The sequence below is a fragment of the Condylura cristata genome, unplaced genomic scaffold, assembly GCF_000260355.1.
Source record: "Condylura cristata isolate star-nosed mole 26May11 unplaced genomic scaffold, ConCri1.0 scaffold00022, whole genome shotgun sequence".
Lineage (NCBI taxonomy): Eukaryota > Metazoa > Chordata > Mammalia > Eulipotyphla > Talpidae > Condylura > Condylura cristata.
In genome coordinates, this window is record NW_004567123.1 from 4,639,722 (window position 1) to 4,665,542 (window position 25,821).

The window sequence follows — 25,821 nt, forward strand, 5'->3', positions numbered from 1 at the left end:
CCTTTGTTTGCTGCCATGTGTAAAGACTGTGATTTTTAGTAATTGCTTCCTTAGTTGCTTTGTTCAGTTTAAATTTGGTCCATGATATTTTAAGAGTTGTCAAAGACCCTGTGTAAACAGAGGCCAAACTCACAGTGACCCCAGGGCAATGGGTGCAGTCCATGGACAGCCGATTTAATCAAGGGGGAATTCAAAGTATTCCCTGCAAGCAATTTATTTTCAAGAGAAAAGTCAGCAGGATCAAACAGCCTGTTGGGATGAAAATCCCCTGAATCACCCCTATCACCATGTTTTCTAGCAACTAACTCTGGACTCCATATAGTGTAATAGCCAAATTACTATAATTATCCTGCAACACAAGTGGCATATCAACATTATTTTAAACATAGATTTTTTTGCATAATCTTTCATTATTATCATTCAGCCTCCTATTTGGAATGGAAAACAACAACAAACTGTGATCTATTCCCCACAAGAAGAAAGGTCACCAGAGAGAACAAATAAAAGGGCTATTTACATGTGAATATACTAAGAAAGATGTGTTTTACAGTCAATACACTCTTGAAATTCATTAAATGCCTTTTCCCCTGCTTCATAAATATGGGCCAGAGAGACATTGCCTACCGAGAAAATAATCCCAGCACATAATGATCATAACAAATATAAATAAAGCCACTTTTCTTTCAAAGATCTCTAGGCCCTATGTAAAAATGCATTTGTATTTCTACCATTGTGAAATGAGTCTGACTGGGGGAGATCTCAGCCCTAGTCATCAGTCCTTCCTAGTGCTGAAGAAGAAAAGTACAAATAAAGTCCCCAGCCATCTTATCTTCTGCAAAATAAATAAATAAATAAAAGATTATTATGTTGTCATCATTTGTTGTTGCTGTTTTTAAAGGTACTAGAAAGGACTTCAGAACCAACATTTGAATTGAAATTGAAAATCAGCAATAGTTTTGTTAAATAATCAAAAGACTTGGCAAGATGGCTTTTGAGGAAATGTTCCTAACAGTAAGACTGGGTTTTAAGTCTGGATGTTCTTCCTGGTCTATTACCATGTCAAGTGTTCCAAGCCTCGAATGCCTGAAAGAATGCACACCATCAACCTTGGAGATACATGTCAGCCCAGGCAGAAGTCTGGCATCATTTACTCTGTCATTCTCCCCCAAAATGGTCAGATAGGCTGAGTAGACTTTTATAATATGTACAATAGATCTTCTGCAACAGGGTGGTCCCCAGGAAAAGAGGAAGTTCCAGGTTCCCTGCCCCACCCAGAAGTAGGGTGGAGCTCCAAGAGAGGAGAAGGAATTTGAAGAAAAAGAAGGAAGCAAGATGGAGAGCCAGAAGGAGACTTGAGGAAGACACATGGAGCAGCAACCACGTGATGAAGAAACCGGGCTTGTTTCTTGACCCTGGACTGGTTACGGCAGATGTGGGTGAGATACCTTAGAGAAGTGACTATGGCAGTGTTTATACTGATTTTGATTGTGTTCTTTTTCTCCCAGACTTGTCTGGCCATTTCTGAGCCTTTCCTATGGGTCCCTGTCAGAAGGTGCTTTAGGCTCGTGGTGGGCTTTCAGACCTTGCTTTGGACCAATCCCTTTTGGGTTGACTTTTGTCCACAAGGGGATGGGTAACTTCAGGTGTTTGATTTAGATATTATATTCTTTGTCTTCTATATTGTATACTCACTGTATTAAAGTTCCATTTCATTAAAGTCTTATATGTTTTGTCTTAATGCGGCAGATGGCAGAACCGATTTGGAGCAGGCAGGTTTGGGGGTTCAGTGGTGCTCTCCCCCCCGTCCTGTAATACCTCCACATACAACATTGGTATGTGCAACTATGGCCAACTGAAGCCTCTTGGACCTCAGGAAAGACTATTAACATTACTTAAAGAATGCAGATGAACTTTATTTAGGGATATTTCCAAAAACAATCTTTCTGTTATAGAAACCTACCTCAAAACAGGGCAAATGTCTAGAGAAAGTGCTTTGTCACATGAAGTAATAAACTTATCCTCACCAGGTAAACCACCCTCTTCTCTCCTTGATAACTCAAGAAAGAAGCACAGAAAAAAGACCCCAACTCCCTAACTATGCTGTATTAAAACTACTTTCATAGAACCTCCACCTCTTTCTTGGGGAGCAGAATACAGATCCAGTTCTTAATGTTGATGACCTTATGCTAAATTACAAAAGTTTTAATATAAATTCTCTTACTTGGTACGTTCAGGATTACAGTTTTCATTATTTGTACTTTTTAGATTTTTAACTGACAGACTATGGAGCCTACATGCTTTAAATGGGTTTCTGTCATCCACCACATAAAGACAAATATTTTCTTAGTGTGTAAGACCTTTACTAGAAAAAAAAAAACTTTAATAGGATTAGCCTGCACTGAGAGAAAAGAGAAGTAAGAGTAATAGTTTCCCAATGACACACTCAAAAGTTTAGCCATCTCCCTGTGAGTAAATGTCTAGCCAAACAGGGTGGGCCTATAGTAGGGTTGCTGAGGTCTGAAAACATGCCATAAGTCTAAGGCACCTTCTGGCAGGTAAACATAGGAAAAGGGCAGAAGGGACTAGATAAGTCTGGAACAAAAGGAACAAAATCAAAGTACAAATGAAGTTCAAGACTACCATTGTCAGCCACGTCATATGTCTCTCACCCATGTATTTCTTCAATTACCCCCAAGTCCATGGTGCAAGCCCAAAGCTGAGAGGCAAGCAGGCCCTTGTTCACATGCCTCTCTGTTCCCATACCTCCTCCAAGTCTTCTCTAAGCCTTCTCTCCACTCAGCTCTACCCATCATATGTGTTGGTTGGTCAGGAAAGATGGCGCCTCCCTCTTGTAGAAATTATGCTCTGTAACAAGATGACACAAGAACCCAGAACCCAGTAATATTGATTAATGTCGCATTCAAATTGGTCATCCATGTTAACAGAAGAAGTAAAATAGAAGGCAACATTGTCATAAAAAATGACACCTTTGGAGATGCCTCCCTGATGGTACAAGGGGTTAAGTCTCAGCATTAGGAAGCTCTCCACAACCACTGCAGCATGAGTTTGATCCCCCATCAAGGAGCTAATTCACATGGAACAGCAGACCTCTCCTGTCAGGCCTACTGCTCCCTTAGCAGTGTATTTCAGTAGATGTGCCTGTTTTGCTCCCCACTTTGTCTCTGGTGAATCCTCTCACCACCCCTCCACCTCTGGCCTACAACCAGCTCTTATATGCATAAATAAATAAAATGAATCTTAAAAAAAAATGAGACCCACTACTTGATATACCATAAAGTCTTAATTTAGTTATTGTTTCTAAGCTCTGGAACAAGGAGAGTGGTTCCAGATGTTTCTACCCCCTACAGAGTAAAAAATCTGAGGTAAGAAGCAAATTTTAAACATAAGGAAACATTCCCTGACAATGAGTCATTTTCAAAAAAATTTAAAAAGCAGTATTTTTATATTAAGATGTTATAAAATTATATTTCAGGATATTTGAAAAGCTTTAGTAAGCAACACTTTCCCTGGGTGCTCTGATTACAACAGGGTTTTATTAATCTTTTGAAAACTCACAATTGTGTTATATAAAATTAAATTTCTCCCTGCCAGGGAAACACCAAGTTCCACAAAGATTCTGAACGGCAGGGCCTAGGTGTCATAGACTCACATACCTGATATTCAGGGCACTTTCAAAACAGACTCCTGCTCCCCAGATCACATGGGCTTATGTGAAAACCAAGTTTTGAATTTTACTTGTTTTATTTCTTATTTTTAAAATGGTGATGTCAACATAGCTGTGGAAATGGTGGCTATGCCCTATTTTCCCTTATGCATCATCAAGAAAATTGCCAGCTCACTTCTGATTCCAAAGTCTTTATTGTGGGATGATGCAGTGAACAAAAGAAACACTTCAATTTGTAAATATTAGTGCAGAGCCAACTAGGGTGGAAAAAAATATATATGTATGCATGTATATATAGCTAGATACACACACATTTGAGCCATTCTATTGTGTATGTATATATACATATATATATATACAATTCTATTGTGTGTATATAGATGTATATATATACACACAAATGTATTTATATATGTGTGTATAGTTATATATACATTTGTGTATATATATATATATACACACACACACACACACACACAATATAGATTTGTGTTTGTGAATATATATGTATGCCAGTTATATAAATATGCACACACATTTGAGACATTCTATTTGTCAGCGAAGGAAAAGATTTATATAGAATATAAAAGTATTCACTTAGTTTTCAGACTTTTAGCACTTCAGGAAATCTTAAAGTCTCATTAAGCCACACTCCCTCCCCTAAAACCTATGCTTAAGAGTACCTAACTATTCCTTTATGAATTTCCCAATATTTGGAGAACTTGTTAATTCTAAGCTAGTTTCCCCACTAAATAAAAAAACTAAACTTTTCTAAGTTTTCCTGGTCTCAGACAAAAATCTACATCCTTAGGCTTTGCTTCCCCTGGAAACTAAACTGGAAGTCCAGTTTAGTTCCAAGTATAAAGTACAAGTGTGTATAATAGGTTATATATAACAAATAGTAGCTAAAAAATAGGAGCATAAAAATATTCAAGTAAAATACAAATTGAATATGCATAGTTAAACTTTTTTAGCTCCAAAGGAAAACTAATATGATCAAAATGGACAGAAGTTGAATATGTGTGTAAATAACTGCAAAAGGAGGCCTCTGTATTAATTTAAGAACATTAATTGTTGATATTATTCTATTTTACTGGCGTTAAAAAAAGAGAGATTTGTGAGACTGGTATAAAATTGCAGGTTTCACAGATGGCAAGAGAAGAACAGAACTTGAATCAGATTTAAGAATAAATGGTTTATATAAGAAGTGACTCCAAAAGAACTCAACACTAGGCAGGTGAGGAAGTGAGAAAGGAAAAAGAAACAGGCATTACAGGGCCCTCCCTGGTGGCGCAATGGGTTAAAGCACTGCATTAGGAAGCTCTCCAAAGCCACGCAGCACAAGTTCAATCCCCAGCCACAGAATTGACCCACGTGACATGGCAGAGCTCTCCTGACCCACCTGCTGCTCCCCTCAGCAGTGTATTTCAGTAGATCTGCCTGTTCTGTCCCCCATTCTGTTTCTGGTGAATCCTCTCATCCACTAGACCTCTGGTTCTGTCAGCATAAATAAATAAATCTTTTTTAAAAAATAGGCATTATAAAAGTTGGGACTTAAGTCCATGGAACAACATTGGGAAGCAATACAAAACTCATATCAGTGAAAACTGATTTGTACATCAAGCAAGTAGACTCACTGTTAGATTAAAAGCCATCCAAGATAAAAGTCACCTTGCCGGGCCCTCCCTGGTGGCACAGCAGCTTAAAGCACAGCACTAAGAAGCCAAAGCCACTTCAGCATGAGTTCTATCCCCGCCCTGGAGGTGATCCACATGGCGCAGCAGACCTCTCCTGACCTGTCCGCTGCTCCCCTCAGCAGTTTACTTCATCACTCGGCCTGTTCTGCTCCCCACTCTGTCTCTGGCGAAGCCTCTCGCTGCCCCTGCACCTCTGGCCTGTACCCCAGTTCTGTATGCATAAATAAATAAATCTTTTGAGTCTGGATTCTGAATCAGCCACTGATGAGCCTTAAAACCTTGCAAAAATTTGGGCTGGTCTAAAAATGAAACAACATGACCCATCATAGCTCTTCTACATCAAGTTATGAGAATAAAATGAGATTACTCCTTTGAAAAGTAAAATAGCACTAAACAAAATACAGGATATAAGGCACAATGATGTATGCTCATTTGAAACAAAAATTTTAGTTCATGTTTTAAAGAAATTATATTTCCTGTAGCTTGAGACTTTCATCAGGAAAAAAAAGAGGACAGTCGTAGATCATAACACATTTTGAATTTTTTCTGGAGCCTCATTCTTTGTTGTTGCTAATAAGAAGATGGCAGCAAAATGGCTTGATGATTCTTTCCTTAGATGTAATGAGCTGTTGATGATTTGTAAACCCACATCTGAGTTAATTGGAAGTCGACAATTGTGCATCCTGGTGAAAATTTCATAATCATCTTTGTTATCAGTAAACATAAAATAGGTTTTAAAAAATAAACACGGCACAAAAGATAACAAGAGAAGCTTTCCTATTTACTTCCTAGATCAACTAATTTTAAGTAAGAGCATTACAAGCAGCAGAGGAAAGTAGGTCTTCTCTTATCTTCCATATCTCTGTGAGCTTTCACTAGACAGATACAGAAGATTATATATGCTTTTTTTAAGTCCAAATTTCAGTAAAAATTTTGAATTTCGTCCCCCCCATTGAGTTTCTAAGATTGACATTTGTTTTTCATATGGACTATAAGTAGCCTCAGAGGCTTTAGGGAACACACTGGACAGGACTATACCTTTCACCTAGTTTTAAATAAAACAAAAAAATAAAAGCACAGTCAGCCAGGAGGAAAAGAAAATAATTTTAAAATTTTCAGGACTGTACCCTCCCTGGTGGTGCAGTGGGTTAAAGCACAGCAATGCAAGCCAACCACAGCCACTTCAGTGCAAGTTCAATCTCCCACCAGAAGGTGACCCACATGGCGCAGCAGACGTCTCCTGTCTTGCCGGTTGCTCCCCTCAGCAGTGTACTTCATCTGTCTGCCTGTTCCACTCCCCACTCTATCGCTGGTGACTCCTCTCACCACCCATGCACCTCTGGCCTATACCCCAATTCTGTATGCATAAATTAATAGATCTTAGAAAAAAATAAAACTTAAAAAAAATTTTTTTCAGGACTTATTCTGTCCTGTAAAATCTACCGTTCAATCATCCCAACAATTCTTTGGGTTAGATATTTTTTTTTATCTCCACTTTACACATGAGAAAACCAATCTATAAAATCTACTTAATGTCACCTTCAGAGAAGAAATTGTGCATTTGAAAATGACAATGATAACTTATGGTCAGGATTGTTTCCTGCTGAAAAGTTCATTCTGATTCCTTTGCTGAGAAGCATGGGTAAGTCATCTTTGCTCTTAAACAATAAAGGTAAAATCTATCTTTCTGGTAGAGTGTTGTCACCAGCACAAAATGGGAGCATTTCTCCATCTAATGCTCTGCTTTCCCACATGTGTAAACAGAGAATTCAAAATGCCAAGGTTTTACCTGGAAAGACTCAAATATAATAAATGAAAGGCTTAGCATAAAGAAATAACAATTGTTAACAATGATGACCAACATTTACGGAGCACTAAGTTTGCTGAAGACACCCAGTAAAACCCTTGGCCTGGGTAATGTCAATGAAGCTTCCCAACTCCATTTGTAGGAAGCACTGCTATTATCCCAATTTTACTAATGAAGAAACCCAGCTTTCAAAAAGTGAATTAATATTCCCAAGGTAACTCACCTTCTTGGATCTATCTGAAGTAAGAACCCAAACACTTAACTGCAAAGATACTTACGGCTGCCATCAAGACCTCATTAAATTTTAGAGCCTAAGTTTAAGATTACTGATTTTCTTTTGTAAAAATCCTAATAGAGATATTTTAAAATCATTATTTCATTTCACTAGAAGTTCAGCAAGTTAAAAATGACCATTTGTGGTAGTAATTTGTCAAAGACAAACACAGAAGTACTTAAAGGTATATACTTCCTCAGCTCTTGACTTAATAAATTCACTTACTGTATGAAGTAAGAGGGTACAGAGGGTAAAATTCTGAAATCCTACCAGTTATATCTACTAGTTATTTCCCATAACTTGTCTACTCCTAATATTTGTGAACATTTGTAAGACAGACGTTCTGAATTTAGGAAGACTAAAGCTACAAGGCCACTCTAACTATATCTGTGCATTCTTGACTATCTGTGCTTATATATATGTGTATAATGATGTGTTTAACCCTGGTAAACATTTCTCAAAGGGGATTAAAGAAAGGACATGAGGGAACCATCTAATTGCAACATCTGAAAAAAGCAAAACTGTGTAGAAAGCATGGATTTAATTTCTGACATGTTCCTGTGAGGGCCACTGTACCTTGACTTCCTTGACTGCTTAGTTCTTCTGGTGGTTCCAGAATGTCATCAGGGTGTGGGATGCAGAATCCATGGAAGGGGCCCAGGTCAAAACACTCATGTATGAGCTTCATGTTTACTCTTGAGCACACACTCATGAACCCAACAGCTATACCTTCCACCTGAAATATCCAAAACATCTCATTACTCTTTCAGACCTCAAATTAATTCTCATCCCAAAACATCCACGAGCTCACAGCATATGAATAGTTGGGAGCTTGGCAGGCACTCTGAGATATATAGGGAAGGGAGTATCTTCCTTTAACAGCTGTAGTGCCCAGCACAATGTATGACACACATAACATAATCAAAGAAATTTCCAACAAATGACCACTGCAGACAATATCCCAGAGGTGCATATGTAATTTAGGGAAGGTCCCAGAGAGTTATTGGGGGAAAAACTATTTGAAACTGAACACATGCCTTCATTGGCCAGACAATGATCCTGCCTGCCCATATTCTTTTTGATTAGCACATTGCCAAGAATTTCCTGTCTACTTTCCTCCCCTGCATCATGTACAAATCTCAGTAAGACCAGCCACTATTCCCATCATTACTCCACCTAGTCAAACCCAAATTTTGAGAAAGTTAGTGGACAATCATTGCTTATCAGGTAGAAATGCTTCAGTTTCCCATAACTGATTTATCTGATGGAATGATCCCTGGGAAGGAAGTGTGAAGAAGGTTTGTTGGGAATTTTTGAGTAAAGTAAAATTATGGGGCTAGACCAACTGAATCCAATCTGCAAACACATTGCTTCCTAGTCTCTTAACAGTGATCTCCATAATTTTTAGGTGGTAAGATAATTCTGACAATGTGCTCCAGTAAGAGACATATTTTAGTTCTTTATTTCTGGTTCTTAGCACAAAGCTCCTAAAATCCTTGCCATGTCCTGACAGGAGCATCTTGTTTTTCATCAAAAGCCCCTTTCAGCTATACCTGCTTAGGCTAATGAGCTGACACTTGAAGAATTGGGGCTGGTTGTCACTGGAACTGTTTAACCAGAAGTTTGGCAACCTGAGCTCCAATATCATCCCACCTCTAGAGAGGAGAGAAGGGCTGAACCGAATTAAACTAATGAGCAATGATTTAATTTAGCCTTAAAGAAAATACCACAAAAACAAACATTAAAAAAAATCAGTAATATCTGGAAGTTTACAGGTTGGTGGACACATTGAGGTGCAATGAGTCTGGTGTGCTGGAGAAGTCACAGAAGGCCTGCACTCCCTTGCTCCCATACCTGGCCCTGTGCATCTCTTCCATTTGGCTGTTTATGTGTTTTATTCCTATTAATAAACTGGTAATAGTAAATAAAAAGTGCTTTTCTGAGTTTTATAGGCTGCTCAACAAATTACAGATTACTGAAAAAGGGGGTCATGGAAACCCCTAATGTATAGTTAGTCAGATGTTCAGATGACTTAACAACTGACATCTGAAATGGGGGTTCAGGGGCTTGAGCCCCTGACCTCAGTATCTGCACTAACTCTGGGTTACATCCATTTAAACTGCAGGATACCCAGCAGACAGAAAAATTTGGTTGGCATAGAGAAAACCACACACATTGGTGTCAGAGTGTTCTAAGTATAGGAAATAAATTTTTGGTTCTTTTATGAGTAGCTACATTATGCACTCCTATTGTTGGTACCAATTATTATAAACGAACAGCAACTTTTTAAATTCTACAGATATGTGATATTGCAGGACAACTATAATTATAATCTTATATTGTGTCTCTTTATAATTCTGTATTTCATTCAACTCTGCAAGGAAAACACTTTGAAATTTTCTTTTCTTTTTTTGTAAGATTCATGTTATTTATTTATGCATATGAGAGCTGGGGTGTAGGCCAGAAGTGGGGGCTGGTGAGAGCATTCACCAGAGACAGAGTGTGGAGAAGAACAGACAGACTGACTGAAATACACCGCTAAGGGAAGCAGCGGGTGAGATTGGGAGAGGTCTGCTGGGCCATGTGGGTTATCTGCCAGGCCCAGGATAGAATTTGTGCTACAATGGCTGGATAGTTTCACTGTGCTGAGATTTAACCCTTTGTGCCACCAGGGAGGTCCCTGAATTTATTTTTTTTTTTGTTAAGAAAGCAAGAGATGACTGTATAGACCTTTAAATGTCACATAAATATCTCCTGCTGATTATTATGTGGGTTTGAAGCACCTTCTGGCTAGCTGATTTGACTCTGACAACTTTCACTAGAAGCCAGCATTTACTGAGCTCTAGTCCTTAAATCTTCATACTGTTTTTTCTTGAGACAACCATTCTACTCAGGAGGTAAAAGAACTGAACATTCATAGACACTCCCTTGCCCTAAGGGTGCAGCTCTTTCCCATAAACGCTCATCCCGCTCATCCGCAGAAAATAGTTATTTTAATATCTTAAAGCAGAGAATTAGCTACAATAATGACACAGAAAAAAAATACATACTAAACAATTTATCCTCAAATGTGTCTTCTAGTTTAAAGTCACTTATTCACAAACATGTTTAAAAAAATAAATGTGAGCTCTTTAATTTTCTCTATAATCTTGAAATATAAGAGGAACTTCCTAATATTAATTTTTCCATGCAAATTTTTTCTTTACAGCCCCCTGCCCCCAAATGGTTCTAGCTGTAAAAGGCTGGATTTACACAGCTGTTTTATAAAGCCATCGACACTTTTAATAAAAGTCCAAAGTAAACATTTTAATTTTTTTCCCAAATAACAAGTGATTGTTTGTCTTGTTTGCACTCGTGAACAAAGGCTGTGTAGCCGCAGTTGTCTGGCTTCTCTGTAATTTTAGGCCCAAGACTCAGCAGACGCTGATTAACCAATCCATCTACCATATGTGCAGAAAGAGACTGGCCAGCCTCACTCTCGGCAGGGAAAATTGGCATCCATCTTGGTTCACATGGAGATGTCCTTCTAATCTACAGCCACGCTGGCGCAACGAAACTTCGATGGCCTGAAATACCTTTTGCTGGCTTCACAGTGAGCTGCATGTGCATGATAAGAATGTATTATTTATAAGACCGCTGTTAGTAATGAGCTATTACACTAATGGCTCATTGTGTTTGGAATTTGATTTCAAATGGCATGGATCACACATTCTGATGAAAATGAGAAAAACATGTTTTGCCATTAGAAACAAAGATTTAACGTTTTCCAATTCTACAACCTGTTATATCCCCATCATTCATCCCGGGTTGTGACAATTCACAAAAGTTCACAATTATGCACTACAACAGAGCAAGTATTGAAAAATACCTGCTTTTGCTTTCAGGTTTCTTTCAAACCATGCTCCTGATTTGAGAAACAAATATGAATTTATGGGAGCATTCAAGTGCAACTTTGTGTGTGTGTTTGCATGGTATGTACTCCGAAAAATAAATGGATTTAGTGGACTTTTTTTATGTGAACAATGAAAAGGCATTGATTGCAGGCTGCTATTTATCTTTCAGGTCACAGAGTTACTTTGTACTACAAAGGTGTCTAAATAATCTTATACTTGAAAGAAAATATATATAAGGGTTCCATTGCTAGAAATCATATGCAGTGGCCTTGTGTTTGCAATCAGATACATTAACAGACATGAGTACACTGTATTGTTGATGCACCTGTCCAAAAAGCCCTACAGTCACCATCCCTTTTGGGTGGCAGCTCTACACATGAGGATACTCTCATTGTCACTACTGCCAGCTTGATCCTTTCTGCTAATGCCAAGGGCATGTCTGAGCTGGCAGAATCTGCCCACCCACAGGTCAACAGTGCCTACTCTGTCCACTGCTGCCTAGATCGTGGATGATGCCAAAGCAGATCCTTGGTCCATCTGTCTCCAGGAGCCGCCTTGGCCGGCAACTGCCCTTCCTTGAAATCTCAGCTTGTAGTAAACACCAGATGTCAAGGTAAGCCAGGATAAAGTTATGAAAAGGAACTTGTAGCAAAGCAATGAATCAAAATTTCTCCAAAGTAGCTGTTAAGTCAAAGAAAGACCTCAGTTAAAGACCTTTAACGAGTAAAGTGTTTCCAACATCATGAAGATAAAGCTCTCAGACGACCTACAGGCATGATCTGAAACAGGATTGTTTGGAAAGAGACAGTCTTGGTTCACTTTATTACATTATCTTTGATGAACCATGCTCACCTAAATATAATGCGCTGGTAAATGCCTAATCAGCATTTAGGGGCCAAAAGCCCTGGGTTGTAGCATTTGCCAATTTTGATGGTATAAATACTCCAACTGTGGCCAAGTCTAAGCTACCAGTGTGATCAGGGATGAAATGTGTGATGTCACAGGGAGCTGGGGAGAGATTCTCAGTAGATACCATTGTAGTTTCCACTGTTTAGAGGCCATGAGCATAAATAGCCTCAAAAAGCATAAATTATAGTTAAAAAATAGGAAGTGATACATCATGAATATTAACTTTACTTTTAGGAAAACTTATTACACTGTAAGCTTATATATCTTAATTGTTTGACAGTCAACTTACCAGGTTCCTAATGATTTAACAACTGACTCTCATGAGCCAGAGCAAGTTAACTCATCACACCACTACCTAAAACAACAATCTTTGGAAATTTAGATGGCTGAGAGAAGGGTCCTAGGAGGCAGGTAGAACGGTAATGAAAGAATTGATTTTGGAACAGAAAGGGTTTAAGATACAGTATGGCATGGTGCACACTTGAAAACTTAAGTGCACAGTACCATACCCACAAAACACAAAGCATCTGATATCTGAGGCAGCATGGTCTCTCAGAGATTGGGCTGGTCTTCTTTGTCTTTTAGACACCAAAGGGCCTGTGTATGATTTAGACTACAATGTTGAAATCTGTGAATTTCTGAGGGTAATTACATAACCAAAGGGTACAATGTATGATGAGAGAAAGAACATAGGGGAAGAGGTCACTGAAGTGCTCTTCACAAGTAATAACTGAAGATCTCACTGGAAACTAGCACCTTGACACCTAACAGTTAAATGTTTCCCCAGAGTGATGCATCATGGCAGCCTAAGACGTACATAGTTTTTGTCTTCCAGTTCAATTAAAAACATTCAGCAACCATTCATAAATAACAGTGCCTTTGAGGGACTATGGGATCCAGCACCAAATCTGAATGTCCACCCATGTATCAAGAAACAGACAGACAGACGTTGGTCCTGGCTGCAGATCCCACAGTGGTCTGTGAGCTAGATCCAGTCCCTTGTGGCTGTGGTATGGGAGCCACTGGAAACTAAGACAATCATTCATAGAGGAGAGACCCTTTGTGAAAGTCCAACAGACCAGAGTATAAGTCTTAACATTCCATTGGGGGTAAAAAAACACAAGTGTGGATGCACTGCAGTGGGTAAGTTATGTTTATCCAGAATACTCATCAACCACAGAATAGCTCGTGATTTATCCTGAGGGAACAGAGGTTCTCAAGCTGTGTATTATACTCCCAGTGGGACTTATTTCTCTCTTATCCCATCTAGACTACTAAATTGGGAGCTGCATGATTGGATGGGATGAAATGGTCTGGGAGAGCAGGACAGGACTCTCAGAGCACATAAAAGGGACACAGAGGCCCTCATTGGTGGCACAGTGGGTTAAAGCACAGCACTAAGAAGCTGAAGCCACTTCAGCATGAGTTTGATCCCTGCCTCGGAGGTGATCCACATGGCGTGGCAGACCTCTCCTGACCTGCCTGCTGCTCCCCTCAGCAGTGTACTTCGTCGATCTGCCTATTCTGTTCCCCACTCTGTCTCTGGTGAATCCTATCACTGCTCCTGCACCTCTGACCTGTACCCTAGTTCTGTGTGCATAAATAAATCTTAAAAAAAAAAAGGGACACAGACCATAATTGCATCACAGACATACTTCATCCATTGAATAGGCCCACTCTGAAGCTCTGGGACTGCCACACTCAGGAGTGGCTCTAGCTGACACATGGTCAACCACATCTCTTCATGTACCACACCCACATGCCACTCCATCCCATTGCAAGATTCCATGTGAGCATATGCAGAAAATCAACTCAATCAGAGAGGCCAAGGAAAGACCACAAATTTGAACTCTATTTCCACTTTCAGTAAACAAAGAGAAGCTATCAGCACTTAGTCTGGTGGTTTGCAGAATTCATGGAACAAAAATAAGTTTAAGAAATATCTCAGAGAGAAAGCAAGACATATGGAGCAGGCTAGCCATAGAAGGTCTGAGAAAGTCTCAGAATCTCTAGGAGGGCTGCTGAAATGTTTCTCTCCTCCAAAGATAGCAAAATCAGGAAGAAGTAATGTTACTTCAAATGTAAATAGAACAACACAAACTCCAAAGTACATTTTAAAAATGACACCACCTGGCCCTCCCTGGTGGCGCAGCGGGTTAAAGCACTGCACTGAGAAGCTAAAGCCACTTCTGCATGAGTTCGATTCCCACCTGCCCCGGAGGTGACCACATGGCACGGCAGACCTCTTCTGACCAGCCCGCTGCTCCCCTCAGCAGTGTACTTCGTCGATCTGCCTGTTCTGCTCCCCACTCTGTCTCTGGTGAAGCCTCTCACCGCCCCTGAGCCTCTGGCCTGTACCCCACTTCTGTGTGTACAAATAAATAAATCTTTAAAAAAAAAAAAATGACACCACCAAGGAACCATAGTAACCTTGGAGTAATTTAACACAAAAACCTAGAAATCTCCAGTCTACCAGATAAAAAGTTCAAAATTGACATATTAAGGAAACTTAATGAGCTACAGCAGAGGAATCGGGAAAATAACATACAACAAAATGACAAGTTTAACAACTGAAATCATAAAAAAGAATGAAACAAATACAGAAACTGAAAAATAGTGAATGAAATGAAAAATACAACAGAGAGCAGTGACAGCAGAAGATAAAGCAGGAAAAAAAAAAATTACAAGTGAGGCCGAAAACAGGAACTTTGAAATTATCAACTCACAGGACAGGAATGAAAACAAGAAAAAAGCCTATATGATATAGGCTATCAAAAGGAAAAATTCACATATCACTGAAGCCCTAAAAGTAGAAGGGAAAGAAGGGGACAGAAAGTTTACTGAAGAAGTCATAGTTAAGAAGTCCCATATCTGGAGAGATAGTTGGATATCCAAGATCTTCATTATCATAGATAACCAAATGAAATCAACTTAAAAGAGATCACCTCCAAAACACACTATAATAAAATTGTCAAAAATCAAAGACAAAGACAAAATCATAAAAACAGCAAAAGAATGCTTGTTTCAGCAGCACTTTTACTAAAACTGGAATGGTATAGAGATCAGCATGGCCCCTATGCAAATGAATCCATGAAGCAATCCATATTCTGTCCTGCGACTCCTTGCTGAAGATTCGGAAAAGCCATGAGTCAAAGTACAATGTATGGCATTCAATAGTGAAATTATGACTCCAATATAAAAATATTCATGTGAACCTATTTCCCTAACTCATATACAGATTTGTATACCAATATCACCACAATAAAGGGAAGGGGCCTCCCTGGGGTTAAGTGTGGGTGCTATCACCTCTATGGCCTGAGTTCAGCCCCCAGCCATGGTCTAACCCCATATGGCACAGCAGACCTGTCCTGTCTCACCTGCTGCTCCCCTCAGCAGTGTATTTCAGTAAATCTGCCTGTTTTGTCCCCCACTCTTGTCACTGGTGAATCCTCTCACCAATCCCCCATACCTCTGCATTCCAGTTCTTCAATGCAAAAATAAAATTTTTAAAAGGAAGGGAAAAATAAAACAAAAAACAGCAGAAGGCAAAATACGTACAACTTATAAGGGAATCCCTGAAAGAGTATCAGCATGTTTCTGAGCAGAACCCTGCCTGTCTGTGACCATGCAGGTACCTCTCTTTTCCTTTCCTGATAAACTTGTCTTTGAAAAAAAAAAAAAAAAAGAGGGAGAGATGAAAATTTTACCAGACAAATAAAAGTATAGGGGGTTCATTACCACTAAACCTGCCTTAAAATAAATGTCAAAAATAAATATTCATGTGAACCTACTCCCCTAAAGTTCAATGTGTGTACATTGAAGAACTCTTAGTTCTTCAACTGAAATAAAAAGATGCTAATTAGAAACATGAATATAAACAATGCAATGGTAAATTTAAGTATTAGTCAAGTTCAGAATACTCTGGACACTGTAAAATGATTAGTGTTAAGTCTAGTCTAAAGACTAAAGGATAAGAGTATTAGTAATTAACTAAAGCTGGAGAATGCAGAAAAGGGAGCAGAGTGAAGACAACAGGCTCTCATCCTCCGTGTACTCATAGCTAGAGTGCAGCAGAATAACTCCTGGAGGAAAAGCAGATGATTACAGGACACAGTAGGAGCAATGTCCAGAGAAGGGGGGTCCAGTAAGCAATGGAATGGGCCGAGCAAGTAGCCCAGAAAGTGAGGTGACATCTAGAAGCCAGGCAAATCCCACAAATAAATAAACCAGAACTGACGAGTGGGCCCCATCATGGTAGGTCCCAATAGACGACCCCAGCTAGTCCCAGGATGAAATCTGGAAACAGCCTGCTGAAAGCTGCTGAAGACCCCACTAAGTCCTGAAGAAGCCTTACTAAAGTAGGCTCTGAGATACCAGGAAGCCCCCAGAGAAGAGCTGGAAGTAGGCCCTGGCAGACCTCAGAAAGCCCCAAAAGAGGACCTCGAAGCAGCCTTCATCACAGTAGGCCCAAAAGATCACAGTGATCCCTGTGGAGGGTCCTGGAAGGTGCCCAGACACTGTAGGTCCTGACAAGCAGTACAGCAGGCCCTGCCAAGGGATACAGCTGCAAAAGGACAGAGCAAATGTCATAGCAGGGACTGGCTGCCACTAGCTGTGACTGTTGCAGCAGAAAGCAAGAGGGACATTGTTTGATGAGATAGTCTCATGGATAGGAGTGGGATTGAGTATACTTTATACAGTAGAAATGAGTGCAGACTTCAAGAGGGTTGACACCAAGAGTGATTCATATATCAAATAGGAGGTGGATGGAGAGAGGAACCTGGGGGTTCTGGCCTGTATTAGCAGATAAGAGTGTCAGAGCTGCAAGTTCAGCCAGGGGTACTTTGGAGCGGAGTAGAAGTTGTACGGAGGCACGCTCCCTTGAAAAGGATAAAACCTTATGAAAGAGGTACAATGTTCCACATAGGTCACTGTTAAACACAACAGCAGAACACTATTCTAATCTGCACTCCACCTCTCCATCCCCCCAGGACTGAGTCTCTCATCCCAAACCCCAGAGAGGAAGAATACTGGGGTGTCAAAAATGAACAAGCCCCAATCCAATTCATACATACCAAATTATTGGACATATGCTCTGAACTCTAGGAGTGGAACTGCTAGGCCAAATGGTAATTCTATGCTTAACTTTTGAAGGAAATTCCAGACTGTTTTCCTTAATGGCTGCACTATTTTATAATCTCAGTAGCAATGTATGAAGGTGCAGATTTCTCCATATCCTTGTCAACACTTGTTTTCATACTATTGCAGTAAGTGTAAAGTGGGCTTAAATTTGCATGTTCAGTGTGGCTATTATCCATTTAAATCTTTTTTGAGAAATGTCTATTCAAATCCTTTGCCTACATTTTCTTTGGATTTTTGCCTCTTTATTGCTGTATAATTTTTTTTACATACTCTAGATACAAGTTCCTTGGTCTAGGCATAGTCTAAAAGTTTCCTAGATGATTCTCCTACACAAAAAGTTTCACAACTTTTGACACAGAAAAAGGCTGCAAACCGATCATGCCAATTTTTTATTCTAAGTTCTTAAAGGAAAATTACATTCTTTATCTTGTATAGATATGTCAAATTATGAGGAGTGTAAAAAGAATGATTAATTCCTCAACGAATTATCCTCAAAATAAAACTAGATCCCCATCTTCTAATGCTTCTCAGTAAAATGGCAAAAACTGCTTCTTTTTGAAATGAAGATCAACTATCCCCTTGGGGGGAAAAATTTGTGATCATGTTGTCTGAACCTTGGGAGTATATGAATGAAATAATCAGGTATAAGGCTGGGCACCCAAGGGTTCTATCACTGAACATGTTTATTAAACAACATACAAAAGACAAGTACAAGAATTCACTCAAAATAAGATTAGTTGTCAAAAAAAATTCATTCACACTTATATAAACTTTTAAAGCCTTTAATAAAAAATAGCCTCTGCATTTCTCATATGATGTAAGGAGGACATCTTAACTCATATCTGAATTGCTTCCTTCTCTCATCAAGTCTTCCCTTATGAGTTTGTCAGTAACAAACCATTCAGAGGGAAGCTTCACTTCTTTAAAACAGTGTTTTAGGGCCCTCCCTGGTGGTGCAGCGCATTAAAGCACTGCACTAAGAAGCTCAAGCCAATTCCGCCTGAGTTCGATCTCCGCCTGCCCGGGAGGAGATCCACATGGCGTGGCAGACCTCTCCTGACCCGCCCGCTGCTCCCCTCAGCAGTGTACTTCGTGGATCTGCCTGTTCTGCTCCCCACTCTGTTCCTGGTGAATCTTCTCACCCTCCGCATCTCTGGTCTGTACCCCAGTTCTGTATGAATAAATAAATAAATCTTTAAAAAAAAAAGTGTTTTAAACACAGTGTGGACTAGTAAGAAATGCAGATCCTCAAGTCCCACACTGAACCTTTGGATCAGAAGCATGGAGGATGGGTTCTGGGATCCTGTGTTCTAATCAGCTGAAGAAGTAATTTCATTACAAGCCAAGGTTTCAATACCACTGCTTTTCAATAGTTTCCTGACATTTCCCATGTACATATAAAAAAAGATGGCATTGTTCTTTAACACTGAGCAGTCCCCACACATTCCTTAATGACCACAAGGCACCAAGAGTCTCAATTTCTTCAATCCAGATGATTTCTATATTCCACTGGGCAGACCATGTGAATATCCCAACATTAACATTTTCAGCTTATAAGAACACCAAAAGCATCAGATGGAGGGGCATTAGGGAAAACGCCATTACACTGCTTTTCAGCAAGACCTATTTTAACAGTTTCAAAACAAATTGTAGAGACCTAATGACACCTCAATATGCTTATGTTCATTCAGCTATCTGAATTCAGATGTTCTTTATTAAACCCAGCAGAGTCAAATGCAGAGATGGAACCCATATAGTTAAAACTCTATAATGTAGGCATTTCTTTCAGTGAATGTCTTCAGGAGTGGGTAGGGGTTAAGAGGCTGAGTTACTCAAATCTGCTTACTGCTTTGACAGAGGAAGACTAAAGCTCACAAAGCCCAAATACCTAAAGCTAGTTACACTGGGAACAGGTGTGACGCCTTAGTGAGAAGGCCAGCCAGGCACACCACCTGGACACAGGAGAAGGTGAAGAGGACAGCAGTGCAGGGGTGCTCTGTGAAACCAGGAACAATGTCACTACTTCTGTCATCTTTCTCAGTTTGTGTATCCCCAGGTGGGTGAATCACCAACCTCACACACGACAGCATGATTCTCTTCATCTTGGGCTTCTATTAGTTCAGCCAGGAAGTATTCACCATAAGTCGCCTTCAGAATTGTGTCATGGTGCATAAATATTGGCATGAGATCATCATGGTCTTCGACTCTGTTTAAGGGAAAATCTGAAGTTTAGTGTTTGTTCATCCAGTTGGTTCTTCAATGGAGTATCTATTATGTGTTAGACCCTGTTCTAAATGACAGGAATTTAGCAACATGTTGATAAAAGGAACTTACAGTCCAGTAGGAAAGACAGACAATAAAACTTAGCAAATACTGCAACAAATATATCATTTTAAACATTTCAATTAGGATGGAGAGTAAGGCCCTCCTTGTAGCACAGTGGGTTAAAAAGCAGCGCTGCAAAGCTGGCCGTGGCTGCTTCAGTGACAGTGTGAGCCCCACCCTGGAGGTGATTCACATGGCGTGGCAGACCTCTCCTGTTTTGCCCACTGCTCCCCTCAGCAGTGTACTTCATTGATCTGCCTGTTCTGCTCCCCATTCTGACTACAGTGAATCCTCTCACTGCCCTTGCACCTCTGGCCTGTACCCTAATTCTGTATGCATAAATAAATAAATCTTAAAAAAAAAAGAGAGAGAGAGAAAGAGTGATGGTGTCAAGTGGTCAGGAATGATTTCTCTAAGGAAGGCCATCTGAGTCGAGACCTAAATGAAAACAAGGGGAGGAAGTAAGGTTAGAAATGGCAGGTGTAACATTCCTGACAGAGGGAACACACTTGTCAAATGTGGGTGAGGCAATCTAGGGTTGCATTTTTTGTGGGCCAAAGGACAAAAAGCTGGGACAGCACATCCCAAATGTGTACCAAGGAACACTACTTCAATGTCCTCGGCATCTCTTCTTTCTCTCAAAAGAACTTCACTGTTTAAAAACAATTACTTTCTACATAATTCCTCCTGGAGCTTCACAGTGATGCATGAAAGACTATGAGAAAGTGCTGTAATAAGTAATATTTAACTTTATTTATCCATTTCTCAAACACTGGTCCATGAGAATTGCTGTACTTTGCATAGGGCAGAAGATGCTGACTTGAAGGTAATGGAATTCTGTTTACCAGCTTAGGCACATTCACCTCAAACCTGCATTCTCAGGACCCTTTGAGTAACTGTGACAACCAATAAGAAGTGGTGGGCAGGGGACCCAAGAACTATGGTGATGCTGACCCTTTGACTCTACTTTGCTATCATGTTTAGTATCCCTTTCTTGTTTTAGTATATTCTTGGTTAAATTTCATGATCTATTTTATTTGTCTAGAATTCTTTTATACTTTTTCCCTAGTACTTTACTTATTAAAATATTCCATATTTGTATTAATTATTTATATATCTGATGTGGCTGCCACCCTTTGTCCTCTCTCTCCTTTATTTCATTACCCTGACAGCTTCTCTACCTCATTTTCTAATATTTTCTTTTTGAAGCTAATGGTGGCTGTCTATTGAATGAGTAGTATTCATGTGAACTACAGGGTTTCATCCAAGTTACTCCTGTTGTTATTCTTCTTATAGCAAACCCAGGAAGCAGCCATCATCATCTTTACCCCACAGATGGAAGAAAGCAAGACTCAGAGGGCTGATGGAATGCTTTGCCTGATATTGCAGAGAAACTTGGCAGCAAAGTCATGAAAAGAACTCAGGTCACTTGCCTTAGTCCCTGTCATCACATACTACACTGAGATTACAATACACTTTAAAAATCTTCTTTAGACACTTACTTGAATTTGTATCAGGAATAATAGTTGAGAAGAAAAACAGTTATGAGAAAAATCTTTGGTTCAAAGGCCAGAGGTTGACACTGTGGACCACCCAGTCATCCTCTCCACAACTCCATGTTCCTGGAAAGTGTGCTCACCATCTTTCTTCCTTCCAACTATTTCCCTGTCTGGCATCATTATCCCCTTACTTATTCTAAAATCTAGCATGTTCAAAGTTCCTCTCTACCTGACACCTCCAGTGCGTCATCTTCCCATTTTCCTTTCCCAAACACTCAACAGCAGGGACATCACTACATATCCATTGTCCAGCCTTGGTGTTAATTTCAGTGAGGGCATGTTCCCAAACTAAGAACATGCTCTATGGAGACATATTGGTATTCTGTGTTTCTTGTGACAACTCTTGGAACAAACTCTGGCCAAGCTCTTCTGAGCCCTTTCTCAACCTAGCCATCAGCCTAGAAAGATTTGAACAAACACCAACATAGTTTCTATCAATTCAATGCCACATCATGTATATTCTGTCTCAGAATATACTAAAAGGAAATAATAGCACTGGCTGGAAAAGATATCTGTAACCCATATACACAGCAGCATAATTTACAATAGCCCTTGATATGGAAACAACCCAACTGTCCATCAATGAATGAACAGAGAAAGACAGAACATTTTCAATAAATGAAGTTGCCAAAACTCAACAGCAACATGCAAAAGAATGAAAGTAGACCACTAGTTCACACCATACACAAAATCCACTCAAAATGGGTAAGATGTAAAATGGATAAAAGATCTTAAATGTAAGACCTGAAACCATAAAGTGCCTAGAAGAAAACCTAAGCAAAACTCTTGATGACATAGGTTCATAGGTTAATTTACATATACCATAGCAAGGAAAACAATAGAGAAAATAAACAACTGGGCTACATAAAACTATAAAAACCTGCTACACCATCAAAGAAATCATAATTAAAATAAATAGACAATCTATGGAATGGGAAAAAACATTTGCACACCACACAAGTAACTATCAAAAATCTACAAAGAGCTCATACAACTCAACAAAAGGGAAAAAAAACAAAAAATAATAACCCAATCCCCCCCCCAAAAAAAAATGGGCAGAAGAGGCAAATAAGCACCTCTTCAGAGAAGTGTTAGAAAAGCTATCATCAAAAAGACATATGGTTGGGCCCATCCTGGTGGCACACACAGCACTATGAAACTATCACAGCCACTGCAGCATGAGTTCAGTCCCAGTCCAGGGAGGTGATCCACATGGGGTGGCAGACCTCTCCTGACCTGCCCACTGTTCCCACTCCCCCCTAGCAGTGCATTTCAGTTCATCTGCCTGTTCTACTCCCCACTCTGTCTCTGGTGAATCTCACCCCACCCCACCCCTGGCCTGTAACCCAGTTCTGCATGCATAAATAAATCTTTATTAAAAAAAAAAAAGACATGGGCAACAACATATGAAAAACTGCTCAGCAGCACTTATCATCAGGGAAATGTAAATCAAAACCACAATGAGATACCATCTCACACCTGTGGAAATTGTCCGTATCAAAAAGACCAGAAACAAGAAGTGCTGGTGAGGGTATGGAAAAAAAGGAATCCTAATACACTTTTGGTAGAAATGTAGACTGGTCCAATCCCTATGAAAAGCACTATAGAAGTTTCTCAAAAGACTAAAAATGGATCTTCCATATGATCCAGCAATTCCACTCTTTCTTAGGTATCCATCCAAAGGGAAAAAAAACACTAACTGGAAAGGAAACCTGCACCCTATAGCAGCACTATAATTTATAAGAGCCAAGCTATGGAAACAACCTAAATGCCCAAAATAGTTTAGTGGATCAAAAAGTAATACACACACACACACAATGGAATACTACTACCAATCAAAGGAGTTACACTCATGCTATTTGTAGCAACTTGGATGTAGATGGAAGGTATTATGCTAAGCAAAATAAGCCATAAGGAGAAAGATAAAGACTAGAGGGCGTCACTTAAATACAGAATTTAGAGGTACCATCAAATGGTCAAAGACCATTTAAAACTCAGACCACAGGTCTGAGACATCCAGAGAGGGAGGGAGAAAGGAGAGACTAGGGTACAGAGAAGGCATAACTATGATGAAGGACTATGGGTACCTTGGTGGTGGGCTGCCACAAAGACTGTACCTGGAAGGGGAGATTCTATACTTCCAAAATACAAACAATACTGTAAACCAATGACACTACAATAATAAATTTATTTTTTAATGTGGCATATATATGGATACACATACGGAGATGAGTATTAATCAGCTATAAAATAGAAGAGAAACAGCTACTATTTGTTACAAATCAATGGAACTTGAAGACACAGATAAGAAAAATAAAGACAACTATAAATCAGAGATATTCTGTCGGGGAGGAGGGTGAGAAAGGGAAAGAGGGAAGAGCACAAGGGACTATGGCGATGGTGCATGGGTGAATTGGTGGTGGGAATTCTATGGGGACTACACCTAAGCAAAGAAAGCAAATATTGTACAAAAATGAATAATGATGTAAAATGTATATAAATAAATACATTATATATTTAACTAAAAAGAAAGATAAATACTATATAATATTACTTATGTTTGGAATTTAATGAGTTAAAAAAACACACACAGAACTTATTAAAAAAAAAAAAAAGATCAGAATTGTGGTTGCCAGAGGTGGAAGGAGAAAGTGAAATTGGGTGAAGGTGGTCAGAGGTACAAACTTCCAGTTATGACAACTTAAAAGAGATTTAATATGTAACATGATGATTACAATTACCAATGCTGAACGACAGATAAGAAAGTAGGCAAATAAGAAAGTTAGGACAATAGACCCTAAGAATTCTCATCACAAAGTATCTTTTTCTCTTTTTTATACATCTAAATAAAGTGATGTATGTTAACTAAACCAATCATGTAATCATCTCACAATAAATGTAATCAAAACAACTGTTGTACACCTTAAACACATCCAGTGATGTATGATTACTTCTCAATGAAAGTGAAAAATAAAACTAATTAGTGTATCCAGATGAGTTTGGCATGAACCAACCCTCTTCCTGATTTTTGTAATTTTTCACTTTCCTAACTCTACTTTCCCCTCACCCGTCCCATTTCCTCACTTTTCTTTCAAAGGCTCAGTCACATCTGCACAGATAGAAGGTCAGTTCAGGTCACAGTGGACACGTTTCCACTAACTTTCAGTAAGGACTGAAGGAAGGCAGTACTCCTGTACTGTCAGCTTTACTGACCTTCACATCTGCATACTCCAAAGCTAGGAGGAAGAGTGCCAGCCAACAGGGAATGGACCTGATCATGACAGGACCTCACCGAGTGTCCCATGTGCACTGATAGTGCTGACGTGACCATCACTAAGCCCATTTTCCAGATGAGGGACCTGCAGCTTGGGGAGTCTTAGAGACTGAGCTCAGAGTCCCACATCAGTCCACAATCCCTCTGCTTAGGTTCCGGTTGAAAAACTGGCCCAGTCACTTCAATTATCCTTGGTCTGTCTTCCACAAAAAGGGCAGGACAGGGGTTGCAGAGGGTACAGGGCAGATCAGCTCACTCTGGCAGGCTATAAGCTCAGAACAGCACTTTCCTGAGGACACTTCATGTGGCCCTGTCATGGCCTGTGCTATCTGGAAAAACTGCCCACTGGCTCCACCTGTGGGTCCAAAACCTTGACTGACAAAGACTAGTGCACCCTGCTGTATTCTAGAGCAATTCATTTCCCCACTTCACAACTTGCCAGAGGATGAGAGGATGCTGCTACAAAGGTAGCTTTTCTCAAGAAAGGGAGTTCTTGATAACACTGGTTTAAAAAAAAAAATGAATCTGCTCAACGATGATAGTTTTTTAAAACATGGTTCAATATTTATCAATATAGTTAATTGTTTTAAACATTGGGGGAAATAACTCATATCCTACCATTTAATTATGTCGACACACAATCACATAGAGAATTCTAAATTCAACTGTGCCTAATGGACTTTTATTCTATATGATACACAAAAAAATCTTATCCAGGGATATAAAAATCAGGAGAACCAGGGCTATAAGCAGCCCATTAACAAAGCTATCCATGATCATATATCTATTCTAACTCTTCCAGGTAAAATAAGAAGGAAACATTTAAATCACAGAGTGTCAGGGTCTCTCCCTTAAGCCCTTCCCAAAAATGGATAAAGAGGAATTTGTTCTGTTAAATGCATTCCTTAGGGTAATTGATAATTTATGATCTTGCATCAGCCCTAGTACTAGTGATAAAGTATGACATCAGCCTCACAGAGTCTCAAATGGCATGACAGAGTCCAGCCTCATGGAGACAAAACACCCTACTACCAAAAACCATTCATCCAGCAAAATGTTAAAACTTGAGCACTATGAAGCCATGAGCACCACCTGCCAGAGTGGACAGAAGGAGAGCTACCAATTCTTGAGAATTTGTTCAGTGCAGCAGAACCACGTGCCTGGAACTTCTGCGGCCCAGCGTTATTTCAATGGTGATGACTAATGGAAGGTCACAGTTCAGCAACATAAAGAACAATGGAAATCACCTGGTTCTC

The 25,821-nt window shown here is 39.6% G+C and overlaps 1 protein-coding gene across 1 annotated transcript in view; it reads right to left on the reverse strand.

The window, feature by feature from the left end:
* Positions 1 to 25,821, reverse strand: part of CFAP61 (cilia and flagella associated protein 61) — a 267,799-nt gene that overhangs the window by 212,237 nt on the left and 29,741 nt on the right. The window contains exons 7-8 of the mRNA XM_004687139.2: positions 19,481 to 19,613; positions 8,040 to 8,199 (exon numbers count right to left, since the gene is read on the reverse strand). Coding sequence (XP_004687196.1) covers positions 8,040 to 8,199; positions 19,481 to 19,613 — 293 coding nt within the window. The remainder of the gene's footprint in view (positions 1 to 8,039; positions 8,200 to 19,480; positions 19,614 to 25,821) is intronic.